Here is a 19,328-nt window from a genome sequence, read left to right as displayed (position 1 = left end):
GAGTGTTCATGATAGCAATATTCATAAAAGCCCAAACTGGAAAATTCAAATGTCTATCAGTGGTAGAATAAATAAATACTTTGTGGATTACTCATATAATGGAATATTCTACAAGAATGAAAATTAATGAACTAATTAATGAAAATTGATGACTATGATGAGCAATAAGAATGAATCTTATAACCCACATTTTGATCAAAAGAAGTCAGACACAAAAGAGTATAATTCCATTTATATGAATTTCAAAATTAGGAAAAACTAACATGGCTGTAAAGGTCAGAGAGTGGTTACCTTTTGGGAGGAAGGAATGGGAGTTATTAGAGAGAGGTAAGAAAGGGGTTTCTGAGGGGCCAGTAATGTTCTATTCCTTAATCTTGGTGGTAGTTATGTGGGATGTTCACTTTGTGATAATTTACTGAACTATTTTCCTGTAATAGTGCTTTTCTCTGTGTGTTTGTTATGTGTACATATGTTATTTAAAAATCCACATGTACTACTATGGAATTATGTTTGTAGAGCATTATGTAAAAAAGGCAGATTATCGTGTTGCCCAGCAATTTATTTTTTAAATTGGGTTATCTTTTTATTGTTGAGTAGTAAGAGATTTTTGTTTTCCTCTTCATGAGCAAACATCAAACTTGAAAAAAAGATGGAAGTATAGTTGATTTAAAATATTGTGACAGTTTCAGCAAAGTGATTATTATATAGTTTTTTTCCATTATTTTTAAACTAACAAATATATCATGACTATTTTATTTATTTATTTTTTAATATTTATTTGACTGTACCTGGTCTTCATTGCAGTGCACAGGATCGTTGATCTTTTGCTGTAGTATGCAAAATTTTAGTTGTAGTACATAGGATCTAGTTCCTGACCAAGGATCAAACCTGGGCTCCCTGCATTGGGACCATAGAGTCTTAGCCAGTGGACCACCTTCCACTGTAGGTTATTACAAGATACTGAGTATAATTCCCTGTGCTATACAGTAAATTCTTGTTGCCTGTCTATTTTATATATAATAGTTTGTATCTGTTAATCCTATACTCCTAATTTTAAGAGTTCTTTTTATATTTTACATACTTGTCTTTTCAAAAGCTTTCTTCATTACTGTCCTTTCAAGCACAAAAGTTTTAAATTTTTATGAAGCCCAATTTATCTGTTTTTCCTTTGTTACTTGTGCTTTTGATGTCATATCCAAGAAGCCATTGCCTTATCCAGGGCCACAAAGATTTACATCGATATATTTTTAAATTAATTTATTTTTTAATTGAAGGATAATTGCTTTACAGAATTTTGTTTTCTGTCAAGCATCAACATGAATCAGCCATAGGTATACCTATGTCTCCCCACTCGTGAACCTCCTTCCCATCTCCCTCCCCACCCCACCCCTCTAGGTTGACACAGAGCCCCTGTTTGAGTTCCCCGTGTCATAGAGCAAATTCCCATTGGCTGTCTATTTTACATAAAGTAATATAAGTTTCCATGTTACTCTCTCCATACATATCACCCTCTCTTCCCCATCCCCCCCACCCTGTGTCCTCTCCATTGCTGCCCTGCAGATAAATTCATAGGTACCATATTTCTAGATTCCTTGTTTGTTTGGCTGCATCACATGGCTTTCAGGCTCTTCATTCCCCAACCAGGGATTTAACCTAGGCCCTGGGCAATGAAAGCGCCAAGTCCTACCCAATGGACCACCAGGGATGGACAATATTACAATAGTACACAATATTTATCTTTCTTTTTCTGACTTACTTCACTCTGTATAATAGGCTCTAAGTTTGTCCACCTCATTAGAACTGACTCAAATGTGTTCCTTTTAATGGCTGAGTTATATTACATTATATATATATATATATATATATATGTACCACAGCTTCTTTATCCTCTCATCTGCCAGTGGACATCTAGGTTGCTTCCATGTTCTAGCTATTGTAAATAGTGTTGGGGTACATGTGTCTTTTTCAATTTTGGGTTTCCTCAGGGTATATGCCTAGGAATGGGATTGCTGGGTCATATGGTGGTTTTATTTCTAGTTTTTTTTAAGAAATCTTCATACCATCTTCCATAGTGGTTGTATCAATTTACATTCCCACCAACAGTGCAAGAGGCTTCCCATTTCTCCACACCCTCTCCAGCATTTATTGTTTGTAGACCTCGTGATGATGGCCATTCTGATCGGTGTGAGGTGGTGTCTCATTGGAGTTGATTTGCATTTCTATAATAATGAGCGATGTTGAGCATCTTTTCATGTTTTTGTTAGTCATCTGTATGTCTTCTATGGAGAAATGTCTGTTTAGGTCTTTTTCCAACTTTTTGAGTGGGTTGTTTGTTTTTCTCGTATTGACTTGTATGAGCAGCTTGTATATTTTGGAAGTTAATCCTTTGTCAGTTGTTTCATTTGCTATAATTTTCTCCCATTCTGAGGGTTGTCTTTTCACCTTGTTTATAGTTTCCTTTGCTATGCAAAAGCTTTTAAGTTTAATTAGGTCCCACTTGTTTTACATCTATATTTTCTTTTAAGGGTTTTTATAGTTTAAGGTCTGTGGTCCATTTTGAGTTAATTTTTGTATATGATGCAAAGTAGGGCCCCAAATTCATTCTTTTGCGTGTGGCTATCCAGTTGTCCCAGCACCATGTGTTAAAAGGACTATTCTTTTGCCTTTGAATGGTCTTGGCACCCTAGTTGAAAATCTACTGACCATGGTTTTTATATGTGACCACAATTTTTTATATGTGGTTTGCTAGTATTTTGTTGAAGATATTTTGCCTCTGTATTCAGATAATATATTGATCGGTATGATTTTTTCTTGTAATATGTTTGGTATCAGGGTAATACTGGCCTCATAGAATGAGTAGAGAAATGTTTCATCCTCTTATATTTTTGTAAGAGTTTGTGAAGTATTTGTATTATTTTTTCTTTAAACACTTGGTGGAATTTATCAGTGAAAATATCTGACTATGGGCTTTTCTTTGGAGGAAGTTTTTTTTTTAATTACCAACTCTATCTCTTTATTCGTTATAGGTCTAGTCAGATTTTCTATTTACTCTTTTTAATTTAATTTTTATTTTATTTTTTCTTTTTTTACAATAATTATTACTTTGGCTGCACCATGCAGCATGTGGATTCTTAGTTTCCTGACCAGGGATTGAATGCATGCCCCCTGTAGTAGAAGCACAGAGTCTTAACCACTGGAAAACCAGGGAAGTCCTAAATTTTATTTCCTAATGGAGTATAGTTGATTTACAATGTTATGATATTTTCAGGTATATGGCTAAGTGATTCAGTTATATAAATACATTATCCATTCTTTTTTTAGATTCTTTTTCCTGAATAGATTTCCCTGTTATACAGTAGGTCCTTGTAGATTATTTCATATATTTATTAGTGTGTATCTGTTAATCCCAAACTCCTAATTTATCCCTCCCTTTTGCCTTTCCCCTCGAGTAACCATAAGTTTGTTTTCAAAATCTGTGAGTCTGTTTCTGTTTTGTGTACAAGTTTATCAGTTTTGTAGATTCCATGTATAAGTGATATCATATGATATTTGCTTTTGTCTGTCTGAGTTACTTTACTTAGTATGATCATCTTTAGGTCCCTCCATGCTGCCGCAAATGGCATTATTGTATTCTTTTTCCAGCTGAGTAATATTCCACTATATATATTGGGTTGGCCAAAAAGTTCATTTGAGTTTTTCCATAACATCTTCTTTCCATGTCTTAGCTATTCTGAATAGTGCTGCTATGAACATAGGGATACATGTATCTTTTTGAATTACAGTTTTGTCTGGATATATATCCAGGGATGAGATTACTGGATCATATGATAATTCTATTTTTAGTTTTCTGAGGAACCTCTATACTATTCTCCATAGTGACTGTACCAATTTACATTCCCACCAACAGGGTAGGAGGGTTCCCTTTTCTTCACACTCTCTCCAGCATTTATTATTTGTAGACTTTTTGATGATTAGCTCAGCAATTTTGAAACTGTTCCTCAGAAGATTCTAATTTACTGTCACATTTGGGAGCCTCTAGACTAGACCTAAGGTCTTTTCAAACCTCAGATTCTGTAATTCATTTATTCATTCAACCAAATATTTGGAGGGTCTCTACTGGGCTGTGTACCGCATGCAACATGACAAAGGGCACAAAATGAAACCGACAGTTTAGTCTTAGGACTTTGGAGAGGAAATGTGTGTGGGTAACTCTGGAACTCTGTGCCAAGGCAGAAAATGATTGGCTGCAAAGACAGGCAGAGAAAGAACAATGGGAGAGTCAGTTTGGTGAAAACTGGCTGAAGAAACTGGCTGGAGGCCATTTGAGTCTCTCTGCCTCCTTAGCCAACATGGCCTCAGAGCATTCTGAGGGGCCAGATCTAAGTATGTTCCCCCACTTTCATGGCCTGGATGAGCTCTGGTCTCCACACACCATAGGAGAGGTTTCTGCCCACCTTTGAGTGTATTTTCTGACAGTTTCTAAAGTTGGTAACTTTCTTCTTGCTGCACTTTCACCTTACATGGAAACTTCTTTATCAATCACCTTTACCACCTCATCATGCCTTCTCACATGCTCATTTTTTCCCTATGGACTAGGGAAGATACAGGTTATTTTTCCTCCCCTGTGCCCTGGAATGACTTGTCCTCTGTAAAGGCTGGTACTCCTTTCCTCAGTGTAAAAGACCTATGAAAAACCTTTCAGAACCATCCACCTCCTGCCAGCCATTTCCCTGTGCAACCGAATTCATGACACAAGGCTGGGTTCCACCTGGTATATAGCTGCCATATATTTAACCTGTTCTTGGAAATGTCTGCTCTTAAGTGTTCTCACCTTCTGTTTGGTCATGTCTAAGAGCCCCACAGAGTATCTGTCACAGTTGAGGAAGGCGCGGACTGTGTACAGGGCTTTGTGGAACTGCCTCTCAATGTCTGTAAGCTCTTCAAAGACTTTGCTCCCAGACCACAACAGTATCTGAAGAAATACAGAAACATAGTTAGTGTTCCTGAGGCACAGAACAGCAGCTCACAATAACGAAGAGTAACTGTCCCTGTTTTGTAGATGGAGAAACACGTTCAGAGAGGTGTATAATGGGGCAGCTTCTACTGGGTCCAACTCTTTCCAATTCTTTTATTTCCTAGGTTGTTAATAACAATGATAACAACAAACATTGACAGAGCCCAAGTATCCTACATACTTTATCCCATAATTATTCCCATTTTTCAAAAGAGGAAGCTGAAGCTGGGAGAGGTTAAATGATTTGCTCAAGGTCTTAGAACTGGTAAACGGCTTAGCAGGGATTCAAATACAAGCTGGCTGACATGAACGCATATTCGTGCAGTCACCCTGGGTTACAGCTTTACAGACATCCATGACTCATGCAGCCCAGGGATGCTGGGAGAGACTGTTCGGTACTTCCCAAGCACTTCTGTCACTACTACCTTCTAGTTGAGCACGTCAGTGCATCAGGAAGAGGACACCTTCAGTCCAGTCCATTCCCTCAAGTTAAGCCCTTTACCTGGCCACGCCGAGTCTCACAGTTGTGCAGGTAACTCAGGTGGAACACCTTCATGATTAGATTTGCAAAGTTGAGGTACTTGAGGAGAATCTGAAAATCAAACAGCATGAGGAGAAACAGATGAGGGGGAGAAATCCCCCTTCTGGCCACTTCTACCATTAGCCGATAAGTTTGAACATTTTCAAAGCTTCATCTGAGACAGTTTGAGTGGATGGATCATGGAAAGCTGACTCATAAAATGTTGCATTATGTGAGGGTAAAACTCACAGAATGTAGAATGTCAAGGTTATTAGAAGTGTATTCATGAGAAGTTGCTAGTGTTCATTGAGTTTGCAGGCCCTGTGATAAACCATGTATGTATGTTATCCTGATGGCCACAAATAACCTCAAGAGATACTATAGATACTGTATTATCCCCATTTTACAAATAGGTCTAATCTGAGGTTCAGAAAAACGTGCCCAAGTCAAACAGATATTAGCAGAACCAGAACCATTATCCCTATATTCTTATCTCCAAAGCCCAACATCTTAATGATTATCCTGTCCTGCCTCCCTCACAGATCATCAGACCACTAACTTCCTTATCTTACAGAGGGGAAAGCCAAGGTCAGGACAAATAGCAAGGGTCAGAGGATTTGTGAGCTGGGAGAATGTGCTGGCATGGCCAGCCCAGCACTTTCTAAGCACTCTTACCTCTTCATCATTCTTGGTGAAGTGGGGCCCATCCACTTTATTCACAGCCATGATTATGGCCACCACGTCCTTCCCATTCATTATGGGAGAAGCCAAGATGTTCTTAGTCTGGTACTCTGTGAGGGTGTCCACAAAGTCACAGAAATGCTCATCCTGAAGGTAGACAAAGACAAGCATGAGTGGGCAGAGGAAGAGCAAAGACAGGAAAACAACCCAGAGCCCCAGGTGCCCATGGTTGCTGTTGTTGTCCAGTCACTCAGTCATGTCTGACTCTTTGCAACCCCATGGACTGCAGCACACCAGGCAACCCTGACCTTCACTGTCTTCTGGAGCTTGCTCAAATTATGTCCATTGAGTCAGTGATGCCATCCAACCATCTTGTCCTCGGTTGTGCTCTTCTTCTCCTCCCTTCAATCTTTCCCAGAATCAGGGTCTTTTCTAATGAGCTGGCTTTTCACATCAGGTGGCCAAAATATTGGAGTTTCAGCTTTAGCATCAGTCCTTCCAATGAATATTGAGGGTTGATTTCCTTTAGGATTGAATGGTTGGATCTCCTTGCAGTCCAAGGGACTCTCAAGAGTCTTCTCCCACACCACAGTTCAAAAGCATCAATTTTTCGGCACTCAGCCTTCTTTATGGTCCAACTCTCACATCCATACATGACTACTGAAAAACCATAGATTTGACTAGATGGACCTTTGTCAGCAAAGTAATGTCTCTGCTTTTTAATATGCTATCTAGGTTGGTCATAGCTTTTCTTCCAAGGAGCAAGCATGTTTTAATCTCATGGCTACAGTCTCCATTTACAGTGATTTTGGAGCCCAAGAAAATAAAGTCTCGCTGTTTCCATTGTTTCCCATCTATTTGCCATGATGTGGTGGGACCAGATTCCATGATCATCATTTTTTGAATGTTGAGTTTTAAGCCAGCTTTTTCACTCTCCTCTTTCACTTTCATCAAGAGGCTTTTTAGTTCCTCTTCACTTTCTGCCATAAGGGTGGTGTCATCTGCATATCTGAAGTTACTGATATTTCTCCTGGCAATCTTGATTCCAGCTTATGCTTCTTCTAGCCCAGCGTTTCTCATGATGTACTCTGCATAGAATTTGAATAAGCAGAGTGACAATATACAGCCTTGATGTACTCCTTTCCCAATTTGGAACAAGTCTGTTGTTCCATGTCTGGTTCTAACTGTTGCTTTTTGACCTGCATAGAGGTTTCCCGAGAGACAAGTAAGGTGGTCTGGTATTCCCATCTCTTTAAGAATTTTCCACAGTTTGCTACAGAGGTGGGGTAAAGAAGCTCCCCATTCTCTTGTTGACAAAAGAATGAAGCCAGTTCCATCTGCTCCCCTTCATCAGGGACAAGGCAATTAGAGATAATTTCTGCCCTGGAAGCCTCCAAAATCCAGTAGAACAAAGTCTGAAATACAGCTTACGAAGGGTTATGGAGATGTGAGCAAAGCACTGGAGGGACCCAAGGATGGAGGTGGAGGGTTGGCTTTGTCTGTGGAGGAAGATTTTGAGAAGGCTCTCTTCCATTGATGACAGTTAAGCGTAAATCAGAAACTTGAGTGAGGAAAAGACCTTAGTGAGTATCATCATCGCAGTTGCTAGCAGGTGTTGTGTGTGGCACTTTGCCTGCATCAGCTCACTGTATTCTTCCCAACAACCCCAGAAATGGGACCATTAGCAGTTCATCTTACAAAGGGGGAAGCTGAAACTCAAGATTAACATTACTTATTACTTGTGTGTGTGTGTGATTTGAGAAACTGCCCTCAGCTCTGCTGCTTCATCCAGGGAAGCTTCATTTCAGGGAAGCCTGGATAAGGGTAGACCTGGGTCTGGGTCTTTGAACCAAAGAATTTGTTACTTCCAGCTTTTATTTATTCATTTATTGGCTGCATTGGGTCTTCGTTGCTGCATGCAGGCTTTCTCTAGTTGGGGCGAGTTGGGGTTACTTTTCATTGCGGTTCATGGGCTCCTCATTGTGGTGGTCTCTCTTATGAAGCACAGGCTGTAAGCATTCAGGCTTCAACAGTTACACCACATGGTCTCGGGAGTTGTGGTTCGTGAGCTTTAGAGTCTGGGCTCAGTGGCTCTGGCTCACAGGCTTAATTGCTCTGAGACATGTGGACTCTTCCCAGAGCAGGCCTGAACCTATACCCCCTGCAGGAAGGTTCTTATCCGCTGCACCACCAGGGAAGTACACTTTCACCTTTTTTTGCGATCGAGTTCTAGCATCACACAGCCAATCCAATGGCTATCCCCATTCCACAAATCTCAACGGAAGCCCCACTCTGTGTCAGGCCTTATGCTAAGCACCGGGGACAGAGGGAAGACTAAAATTCAGGCCAGCACACGGATGAATCACACAGAATTAACACAGGACATAAGGGTTGGCTTAAAGCAGTAGGAGTGCAGAGGAGCACACACCTCCTACACCCCACCCCGAAGGCAAACTTGGAGGCCAGTATAGGGCGGTACAGTCTGGGTGGTCAGAAAGTGGGGACAGAGCCTGAATTGTTGTCTTAAATCCAAAAGAATCCACCTTTCTGTTTCTTGGTCACACTGTGAGGCTTCCCAACAGTCAGCGTTGCTGGGAACACAAGCCAGCTGATTTGTATACAGTTCATGCCGTTCTGAGAAGGAAATGTATTTTGCAGAGCCAGTTCACAGAGCTGTGCTAGCACTAGGACTTTCCCACAGTGCAGAAGTTGTCCATCTGTGGATTCTTCCAGTTGGGATGGGATTAAATAAACAAGCCCTGGTGTCGATGAAGCTGTCTCAACCCAGGTGAAGGGTAAAGGAATTAAGAGAAGCCTGTAGTGCTCAACTTGAATTAGTGTTGGAGGATTAAGCAAAATCTCTAAAGAGGTATTAACCTTAAGGGTTTTCCATGTCACTCTCTAAGGACAACTGATGAATACAAGCCTGCGTGAGACATACCCTGATTCATTTCACCAAGTCAGTTCAGGCTTTCAGGATTCACTTCTGTCAAGGAAAGTAGTGCTTGGGCCTTACCTGCATCTGAGGCAAATGTTACTAAAGCCACAAGTACCTTCTCTCCCACTGACTTCTCAGCCATAGAACTTTCTCACAAATAGTACAGCTGCCAATTGACTGGTGTCTGTATAATCATTGGCATCCTTATATTTTCAGCATATACAGTGTTTTCAGCTGTGTCATAGAACCTCAACTTATCAGTGGTGGAGAGACCTTAAAGGCTCCCTGCTAAAACTATTTGTTTATTTATTTTTTATTTGGCTGTGCCTGGTCTTAGTTGCTGCATAAAGGATCTTTTTCTTTAGCGGTGGCATTCGAACTCTTAGTTGCAGCATGTTGGATCTAGTTCCCTGATCAAGGATTGAACCAAGGATTGTTCCCCTGCATTGGGAACACAGTCTTAACCATTAGACCACCAGGGAAGTCGCTAACCTATCTGTTTTAAAGCCTAGGAATCAGAAGTTGAGCAGAAGAAAGCCCAAGTCATTCATTCATTCAGTTGGCATTAACAGAAAGCCTTTAATGTGTGCTAGTACTTTCGCCACCTCATACAAAGAGTTGACTCATTGGAAAAGACTCTGATGCTGGGAGGGATTGGGGGCGGGAGGAGAAGGGGACGACAGAGAATGAGATGGCTGGATGGCATCACTGACTCAATGGATGGGAGTCTGAGTGAACTCCAGGAGTTGGTGATGGACAGGGAGGCCTGGTGTGCTGCGATTCATGGGGTCGCAAAGAGTCGGATGTGACTGAACTGAACTGAACTGAACTGAGGCAGTTTAGGCAGTGAACAAGAATATCTTTCCCTAGTAAAGCTTCCACTCAAATGGGGTGGACAGACAAAAAGCAAGTAAACAGCTGCTTTGAAGTAGAGAAACTGAATGATGCTATAGAAAGTGATGGAAGCCGGGGTAGGTTGATGCTGCTCTGGTCAGTCCTGACGGGTAGGGAGGCTTCTCTATAGAGGTAATGCAGAGAGTGAAGGCTCAGAAGAGCCAGCCAGACTGTAGTGTCTTCCAAGCAGAGGGCACGGAGGATGCCAAGGAGCAGGGGGCAATGAACTGACTGATCTGAGAAACAGGAAGAAGGCCTGCTTAGTGAGGGAGATTGGAGGGCAAGGAAGTCAGAGAGGTGGCATGCGTGCCTATGTGCATGCTAAGCTGCTTGTCGTGTCTGACTCTTTGTGATTCTATGGGCTTTAGCTAGCCAGGCTCCTTTGTCCAAGTGATTCTCCAGGCAAGAATACTGGAGTGGGTAACCATTTCCTTCTCCAGGGGATCTTCCCAACTCAGGGATCAGACTCAGGTCTCCCACATTGAAGGCAGATTCTTTACCATCTGAGCCACCAGGGAAGCCCCTCAGAAAGGTGGGCAGAGGCCTTATGTGACAGGAACTTGGAGGCCACTGGAAGAGCTTTGATTTTATTCCAATGTAATTCAAGACTGCTTCTCATTCATGGAAACCCAGTTTCTCTTTTCAAATATCCTCTGTGCCAAGCTCCAGTGTGTCCCATGATGAAATCTATTTATTAAATGACTTTCAATTTCAATGATGTACTAGGCCCAGAGCCAGACAATTCATTAACTCTCATATCTTCCCTATCACGTAGAACTCTCTCCTTCCCTGTTTTATAGACATTTCTCCTGCTCATAAATGGCACAGCCTCTGTATTCATTCATTCATTCACTGATACTCTGATCGGCTCATTGGTGGACTGATTCATTCATCCACTTATACTTACTGAGCACTGGCTCCGTGAGAGGCACTGGGTCTGCCAAGATCAGTAAGAAAGGGGAGGTTGTCCTCAGTGGGTTATCACTGTACAATGGGGACATCATGTAAAGCATGAATTCACAATTCAAGCCATAATGTGAAGAAAGCCCTCAAAGAACTGATGGCATCCTGGGGCCTCAGGAGGTAGTGACTTGTTCTCTGAGTGGCTTCATGAGCCTGTCAGTAGTTGAAACCTCTCCAAGCCTCAGTTTCCTCTTCGGTAAAATCGCTGTGTCAGACCAGGTCCTTTCTGAGGTTTCTTTCTGGCCTGGCATGCTGGGTTCCAAGTGTCATAGAGTGGTAAGGAGAGCAGGACAACCAGTGTAAGAGCCTCTGGAGATGACAGTGCTTTCAGCTTCAGTCTTCAGAAGTGGGATTGTCACTGTCTGGAAGAAACTCACTGTTTTCCTTTACTCTCACATAACTACCATATTCATAACACTTTGCAAACCAGATATGTAGATGTTTTTTCCCCCACACTGACCATTCTCTGCCACTAGCTGGGTATCCAACAATTCAGTTCAGTTCTGACACTGTTTACCTGGAGAACAGGAACGTACAACTGAAGGGCTCAGTCCCGGAAGACTGCCCCTGCTTCTGATGCCAATGTCAAGTCATAGGTGGCCATCTGTACTTCTGCTAACTGACTGCAAATCGAGGTTCCAGTGACTCACTCCTTGGGTTTGATTACTTGCCAGAAAAGCTCATAGAACTCAGGAAAGTATTTACATTTACAGTCTTAGAATAAGTGTGCCGATAAACTGTCAGATAAAGAGATATATAAGGTGAGATCCAGAAAGGTCCTGTGTGCCAAAGATTCTGTCCCCTGGAGTTGGGGTGTACACTACCCTCCCAGCACATGCATGTATTCACCAGCCCAGAAGCTCTCTGAACCCTGTACTTTTGAGGTTTTTTATGACAGTTTAATCACAAAGGCATGATCAATTATTAATCCATTTCCAGCCCCTCTCCCCTCGTACGAGAATGTTGTTGTTTAGTTGCTAAGTCGTGTCCAACTCTTTTGCAACCCCCTGGACTGTACCCTTCCAGGCTCCTCTGTCCATGGGATTCTCCAGGCAAGAATACTGGAGTAGGTTGCCATTTCCTTCTCCAGGGGATCTTGCCAACCCAGGGATGGAACTGAGTCTCTCACACTGGTGCGTGTGTGCTAAGTCTCTTCAGTCATGTCCGACTCTTTGCAACCCTATGGACCATAGCCTGCCAGGCTCCTCTGTCCATGGGATTCTCCAGGCAACAGCACTGGAGTGGATTGCCATGCCCTCCTCCAGGAGATTGAATCTGCATCTCTTATGTCCTCCTGCATTGGCAGGTGAGTTCTTTACCACTAGGGCCACCTGGGAAAACCTCTTAAGAGAATAGGGGATGGGCTGAAGGTTTCAAGTGTCTAATCAAGGCTTGATCTTTCTGGTCCCCATTCAAGAGTCCACCAAGAGTCCTCTCATTAGAACAAAAGACCACCTACCACCTAGGAAACTCCAAAGGATTTAGGAGCTCTGTGTCAGATGGTTCTATCACTCAGGAAATTACAAGTGTCAGTTCTGTGTCAGGAACCAGGACAAAGATCAAATAAATATTTCTTTTTATAAATCACAATATCACAGCCCACTGAGAAAGGACCATCACTTATTAATTCACTCAATAAACTGTAATGAGGAACCACTTTGTCCCAGGCCCTGGGCTAGGTCTGGGGACCAGTAGTGGTAAATAAGATATGCGGGAACAGACAAGCTTTGTGGGCTTTCCCAAGGAGAAAGGGTAAAGAATAAATACACAGACATACATTGAATGTCAAGTAGCGTTGCCAGATTTAGCAAATAAACACAGGATTAATTAAATTTGAATTTCAGGTAAACAGTTTTTTAGTATATCATGTATTACATAGGGTATACTATAGCGTGAACTGGACACTCTTGGTAGGTGTTTTCATTTTTGTAATGTAAGTGTATGACTTAGGCTTTGATTGCTGACATCCATCTCAAAGATGGCTGTCTGGCTATTTCAAATAGACACGTTGTCAGCCACACACTACATAAAGAGCCACGCCACCTCCTCACACTGAGGCTCCTTTAGTTTTAAAGATCTTGGTTGATTTTGATAACTGATCATTTGCAGCCACTTTTTGCTTTCTATTTTCTCTTACCAAGATTTCAATTTCTGTTCTTATGTTTTAAATTCGCTAATAAAGAATAAACCTGTGAAACCCTCAACCCTCATGAAAGTCCTAGGCCAGAGCCCACTCTCTCCCTCTCTAACCTGAGACCTCCTTGTGCGGCCCGAGGTATGCAATGTAATTTCTAGGTCTTATAAGTAATAAGCCTTTGTTTTTTCAAAGTTTCCTGATCACTAGTGCTAAAGGGTATCTTGCATTCATCATAAGAACCACATGGGCTTGTCCAGTCACAGCATTGATTACTGACAGTTTAACAGTTATTAGCACAAAACATATACTAAACTAGTTCTCTGGGGCTTCCCTGGTGGTCCAGTGCTTAATGCTCACGCTTCCATCACAGGAGGCATGGATTCAATCCCTGCTTCGGGAACTAAGATCCCACATGCCTTGCAGCTCAGCCAAAAAAAAAAAAAGTACTCTTTGTTCATCTAAAATTCAAATTCAACTGGGCAGCTTACATTATATCTGGCAGCCCTAATGACAAGTTGCCCCCGCGAGGGTCCCAAGGATAAGTAAGAATGTGTCAGAGCGTGGGAGCCACATTACAACCCCATGGGAAACCCCATTCATGGTTTCACATTTTTCAATGCAGTAATTACAATCACTTTCAGGTTTTGGTGGGGGCTGATGGGAAGTGTGCTAAAGGCTAAGAGTATCACTTATTAGTGGTTCAGGGACCCCCCCCCCAATCTATGCCATATCCCTGCTTCTTCTCCATCTAGCTCCCAGTGTCTGTCCACAGACCCCAATAAAGTATGATATCTCAACGAGGAAGATATGTACTACTGAAGGACCCAGGCTTGCTGACCTGAACTGACATCACTCCAGGCCTGAGGCACACACCAAGGGTGCTGTCTGGCCCGAAAGCTTCCTAGGAGCACAGCCATCCTGTCCAGGGTGAACTTTGGGGCTGACAAAGAAACAGCAGGCTGTCCTTTAGTGCAGGGGCTCAGCAGACTCTTAGGGATAATTTAGGATCAGGGAGTCTACTTAAATCCTCAGTCCCTCAACACCAGGGTCCACAGAAGCTTTCAGCTTCTGTTTTGTTCTGTCTTTCCCACAAACAGAATCTAAACTGAAAGCTCCAGAAAGGCAAGACTGGATTCCTCTCCAAGCTCCACACAGACCTGGTGCAGCATCTATTCCATAGAATAAATTCCTTAACAGCAACGACAAAGTAGTAGTGATATTAACGAGGAGAAGCTGTCAGTAAGAGCCAAAACTATGCGCTAAGAACTTTGCTAGAGGAGAAAGAATTATCTCATTTTATCCTACAACAACACTTAGAGAAGCTAGGTTTTCTCCCTCTATTTTACAAATTAGGAAGTGAGCCCAAACAAGCTAAAGAGTTTGCCAAGGCCATGTTATTAGAAAGGGAGTCTTGATTCACAACCAGATCTGACCTCAAAGCTTAACATCTCAATTTTCTGCCATGTAATTTGAAAAGACTGCACTTAGTTTAATGCACTCATTTTATAGGCCAGGAGGAAGTAGAGAACAGCAGAGCAGTGAAGGGTGTGGCACCAGTCAGAGTGCCTGAATTCAAATCCCTGCTCTGCCGCTTTCTCTGCGACTGAGAAAAGATTTCAATTTCATCATCTGTAAAACAGGGATAATCAGCTATAAGACTGTGACAACCCATGTTGGCTACAGTTGAAGTCTAGAGAGAGTTGAAGGGAGAACAGACTATAATCCAGTTGAATGAGTCCTCAAGAAATTTCCCTGGGTGCAGAATTACCCTTACCCTAGGAGGGCCAAGGAGAGAGGAACCCCATAGGAGATCTAGCCCAGCATACTTCAAAGAAAACCAGGTTTCACAAAGGCCCAAGTCTGTGCCTTTCATCTTGCCAAGTAACTCAAGGGCCTTTCTAGTGGTCCAGTAGCTAAGACTCTGCCCTCCCAGTGCAAGGGGCCAGGGTTCGATCCCTGGTCAGGAAACTGAATCCCATGTGCTGCAGCTAAGAGTTTGCCAGCCCCAACTAAAGATTTTCCCATGCCATAACTAGAGGATCTTTTGTGCCATCACTAAGATCTGGTGCAGCCAAATAATGAATGAATTAATTTTTTTCAAAAAAGGAACCCGAGTCAAAAAGATGACCCATTGGAATTCTTACATCTGTGCATGTGAAGTCCAGGAAGCTCTGCTCTGATGCCTTGGTGACTTTGGGCAAGCCCTTTTCAAGATCTTCTGACTCCAGACTTCTCATCCGTTAAACAAGTCAGCTGGATGAGATGATCTCTGAAGCCCCATACCTCCCCAACTTTTAATTTTAAGACCTTTAATCTGAAATTAGGTCAGAGGTAAGGGGAAGACAAAGTCACAAAATGTCCAGGCTGGATCTTGGGAATGACTGAACACAGGCTCCTGGTTAGGCCAGTGCAGCAATAAATGAGACCCACATTGGCCTTGACAGCATAGGGCAAATATTGGGATGAGACAGGTGTTAAAGGGATCATTGCAAAATTACCTGAGTGTCAGTCTTTTTGCTAAGTGTTTGTTGAGCATCTGCTTTGTGCCAAACCTTTGCTATAAAGTGGACAAACATTTGGTATAAAGTGGATAATCATTTGGTATAAAGTGGACAATAACGCAGGCATGGTCCCTGGCCTCCAGGGCTTCTTATTGTGGTAAATGGTTTTAGGGAGGAAACTTACAGAAGGATCTGAGAAGGTCTCCCTGAGGAAGTGAACTTTAAGCTAAGATCTGAAGGATGAGTAGGAGTAGACTCTGGCAGATGGTTATAGGGAGAACTGCATTAAATGATTTGCTGTAGGTGATCAAAGAAGTCTTTGTCAGAGCTGCCAGGAGAAACCCACAGAACACTAACTCTTAGAAGACAGGGCCAAGTGCTTAACCAAGTGGTCAACTTAGTGTTTCCATAATGACTGCCAGCCTACATCTCTTGACGCAAGGCACAAAGTACAAATAACATCACCTCTGTGATAGTCCTGCCAGAAATGCGTAGCCTGAATCTAAACGTGAAGACACATCAGACAAGCCCAAATGGAGGGACATTTCTGCAGAACAAGTTGGCCTGTATCCTTCAAAAACATCAGCATCATGGAAAACAAAGATAGATTGAGAAACTGTTTCAGATTGGAAACTAAAGATACAGTGCTAAATGGGCACCATTGAGACTATTTGCAAATATGGACTGAATACAGACTGTTCATTAGATAAAAGTATTGTAACCACTGTCACATTTCCTGAGTTTGATCATTGTACTTGGCTATGTAAGAAATGTCCTTGTTCTGAAAACACACAGAAAAATTCCTGGGGTTAAAAGGACGCGTTGTCTGTGTTTGTCTCCCAAATGGCTCAGAAAAAATAGAGACATAACACAAATGTGGTAAGGTGTAAGTGAAAGTTGCTCAGTCATGTCCAACTCTTTGAGACCCCATGGACTATAGAGTCCATGGAATTCTCCAGGCCAGAATACTGGCGTGGGTAGTCATTCCCTTCTCCAGGGGATCTTCCCAACCCAGGGATTGAACCCAGGTCTCCTGTGTGCAGGTGGGTTGTTTCCCAGCTGAGCCACCAGGGAAGCCGGGTAAGGAGTAAACAGTTGATGAACTGGAATGAACAATATACAGTTCTTGGTACTGTATTTTAAACTCTTCTGATTTTTTTTTTCAAAATAAAAAGTTATCAATAAACAAACAGAGAGACTTCCCTGGTGATCTAGTGGTTAAGAATCTGCCTGGCAATGCAGGGGACACAGGTTCCATCCCTGGTCCAAGAGGATCCCACATGCCACAGGGCAACTAAGCCTGTGCACCACAACTACTGAGCCCGAGGACCTAGAGCCCAAGCTCTGCCAACAAGAGAAGCCACCACACGCCGCAAGTAGCCCCTCACTCACAGCAGCTAGAGAAAGCCCTCACAGAGCACCGAAGACCCAGAGCGGCGAAAAATAAATTAATTTAAAAAAATAGACAAGAAAGAAAAGAAAGAAAAGTGCCAAGTGGTCACCAGCCCAGTCTTGGTGGCTGACAGCTCCCCGTCCCATATACCCTCCCCTCCAAACCCCATAGAATAATGCCTCCCTGTCCCCGACTCCCATGGGAAAGAGGATACCTCCTCTGTGTTGGGGACGTTGACAATCTTTTTAGAGAGCGCAACATGGCCCACCACTCCCATGTCCAGGGGGAACACGATCTCCGAGTCAGGCGCCACCAGGCACTCCTCAAGCACAGCATCCTTGTGGACGTTGAAGAGCCGGGTGGCCAGCTCCGCGATGCCATTCCGGGCCCTGTACATGAATAGGCTCATGCGGTCGGCCTGCAGCAGGAAGCACAGCTTCTTCATGACGTTGAAGATGCACTTCTCGGCCTGCAGGTTGTCCTGAAAGTCCCGCAGGAGGTCGAAGATAATTTCACTCTCTTCCACGCTGCTCAACGGGTGGTAGTTGCTGAAGTCCACAGCCGCCTCCCTGGGTCCCAGCAAGTCTGAGATGACCTTGGCCCGGTAGCGCAGGTTGTAGTACTGTTTGGCAAAGCTGACATTCGAGTCCAGAAACTTCTCTACTTCCTCTGCCGTCACCTCGCCCATGGCTGGGAATTGCACTGTCTATTTCTGTGGATGGGGGTGAGGCTGGCCTAGACTTCTCTGAGTCTTGTCTGTGAACCTCGTTGGTGTGGCTGCAGAGCAGAATGAGTGAGCTAGGGAGATTAAATCATTAATATTTCCCCAGAACAAGGATTATGAGGATCAGGGTGTTCCGGATGCTCCTGGGCCCCAGATGGGAGAGGTGAGAGTTCTCTTTTCACCTTGGTCCGCTAATAGGAGAAGAAAATTTGGCACAGAGCTGGCACTGAGATCAAGTGAAAGAAAACACCGAAAACAGAGGCTGCAAACTGCTAACACAGGACATATACTGTTATAAAGATGCTTTCTTTGCCCTCTATGGTATTTTTCTGCAACATTTGACATGGAAGCCCATGTTTACTGTTTAACAGGTTCGTTTAGCTTCTCTCAGAGAATCAGAAGATCTAACAACTCCATATCCAGTTTCTCTGTGGCAGAAATGGCTAGAGCTGAGAGGAACTGGGCATCCACCTCCTGCCCCTGGCCCCTCACCCCACTCTTCTTCACCCCTGTCCCCAGGATCTCCCTAACACATGGCTTCCCTCTGCATGCTCACCACTGAACCTGCTTCTCTTGTGTACATTATGGGCCAAATCTCCACATTACATCTCTGAATTTGAAGGACCTTTATAAAAACAGGGCTTCCCTGGTGGCTCAGCTGGGAAAGAATCCACCTGCAATGAGGGGGACCTGGGTTTGATCCCTGGGTTGGAAGATTCCCCTGGAGAAGGGAAAGGCTACCCACTCCAGTATTCTGGCCTGGAGAATTCCATGGACTGTATAGTCCATGGGGTCGCAAAGAGTCGGACACAACTGAGTGACTTTCACTTTTCACTTTATAAAAACAACACCTTTCATAGTTTTTTTTCTATTACAGTACACATGTTTACTGCAGAAAATACACACAGAAGACCCTTAAAATCACCCATAATCCTGCCATTCAGAGGTAATCTTTAGTTAACATTTTTGTTTCTGTCCTTTCCGTAGAGGCTTAAATTTCTATTGTCCTTCAGTCCCTGATCTTTGTTTTGGCATTTTAGGGTGCTTTTGCTGGCTTCAGTCAGTATCTTCTTGGGTTGTCAGTCAGAAACACACACAATAGTGTAGATTTTATCAGCTCCAGTGAGGCTCAAAATACCAGAATCCTCATTAGGTTGTCTCTCCAAACCCACCAGGGCAGGAAGAGAAGAGAGCATTCTTTCTGGATGAAATATACTGTAGTGACTATGGATATATATATATATATACATATGAGAGCCTGGCACACCTGTGTTGTAAATACTGTGGAATGTAGGATCATAGACTGTGGTTGGCACTTTGAACTGTGTAAGTGAACTTTAATGGAAAGTATTAATAGATCACTCCCTTTATTGTAGAGTGTAATTAATTCCCAGGATACTGTGCCTATTCAACACTGTGTATACAGGTGACCCTTGGTCTGGTGGACCTCGCAATGACTTTTCCAAACACATCCACCATAACTAACGTGAGCCCTCTGTCTAGAATGTGAATCCCTGGCTCACCAGCTCCTCAGCCTCAAGGTCTCAGCTCATGCTAGTCACC

General features: G+C 43.0%; 1 protein-coding gene across 1 annotated transcript in view; it reads right to left on the bottom strand.

Moving 5' to 3' along the window:
- PDE6A (phosphodiesterase 6A) overlaps positions 1-17,729 on the bottom strand; it is a 79,691-nt gene extending 61,962 nt beyond the window's left edge. Inside the window, exons 1-4 of the mRNA XM_040239616.1 lie at positions 17,256-17,729; positions 6,210-6,362; positions 5,517-5,606; positions 4,832-4,972 (exon numbers count right to left, since the gene is read on the bottom strand). Coding sequence (XP_040095550.1) covers positions 4,832-4,972; positions 5,517-5,606; positions 6,210-6,362; positions 17,256-17,729 — 858 coding nt within the window. The remainder of the gene's footprint in view (positions 1-4,831; positions 4,973-5,516; positions 5,607-6,209; positions 6,363-17,255) is intronic.
- Positions 17,730-19,328: the final 1,599 nt, after the last annotated feature.

The sequence above is a fragment of the Oryx dammah genome, unplaced genomic scaffold, assembly GCF_014754425.2.
Source record: "Oryx dammah isolate SB20612 unplaced genomic scaffold, SCBI_Odam_1.1 HiC_scaffold_5, whole genome shotgun sequence".
NCBI lineage: Eukaryota > Metazoa > Chordata > Mammalia > Artiodactyla > Bovidae > Oryx > Oryx dammah.
This window is presented reverse-complemented; position numbering and strand designations above follow the sequence as displayed.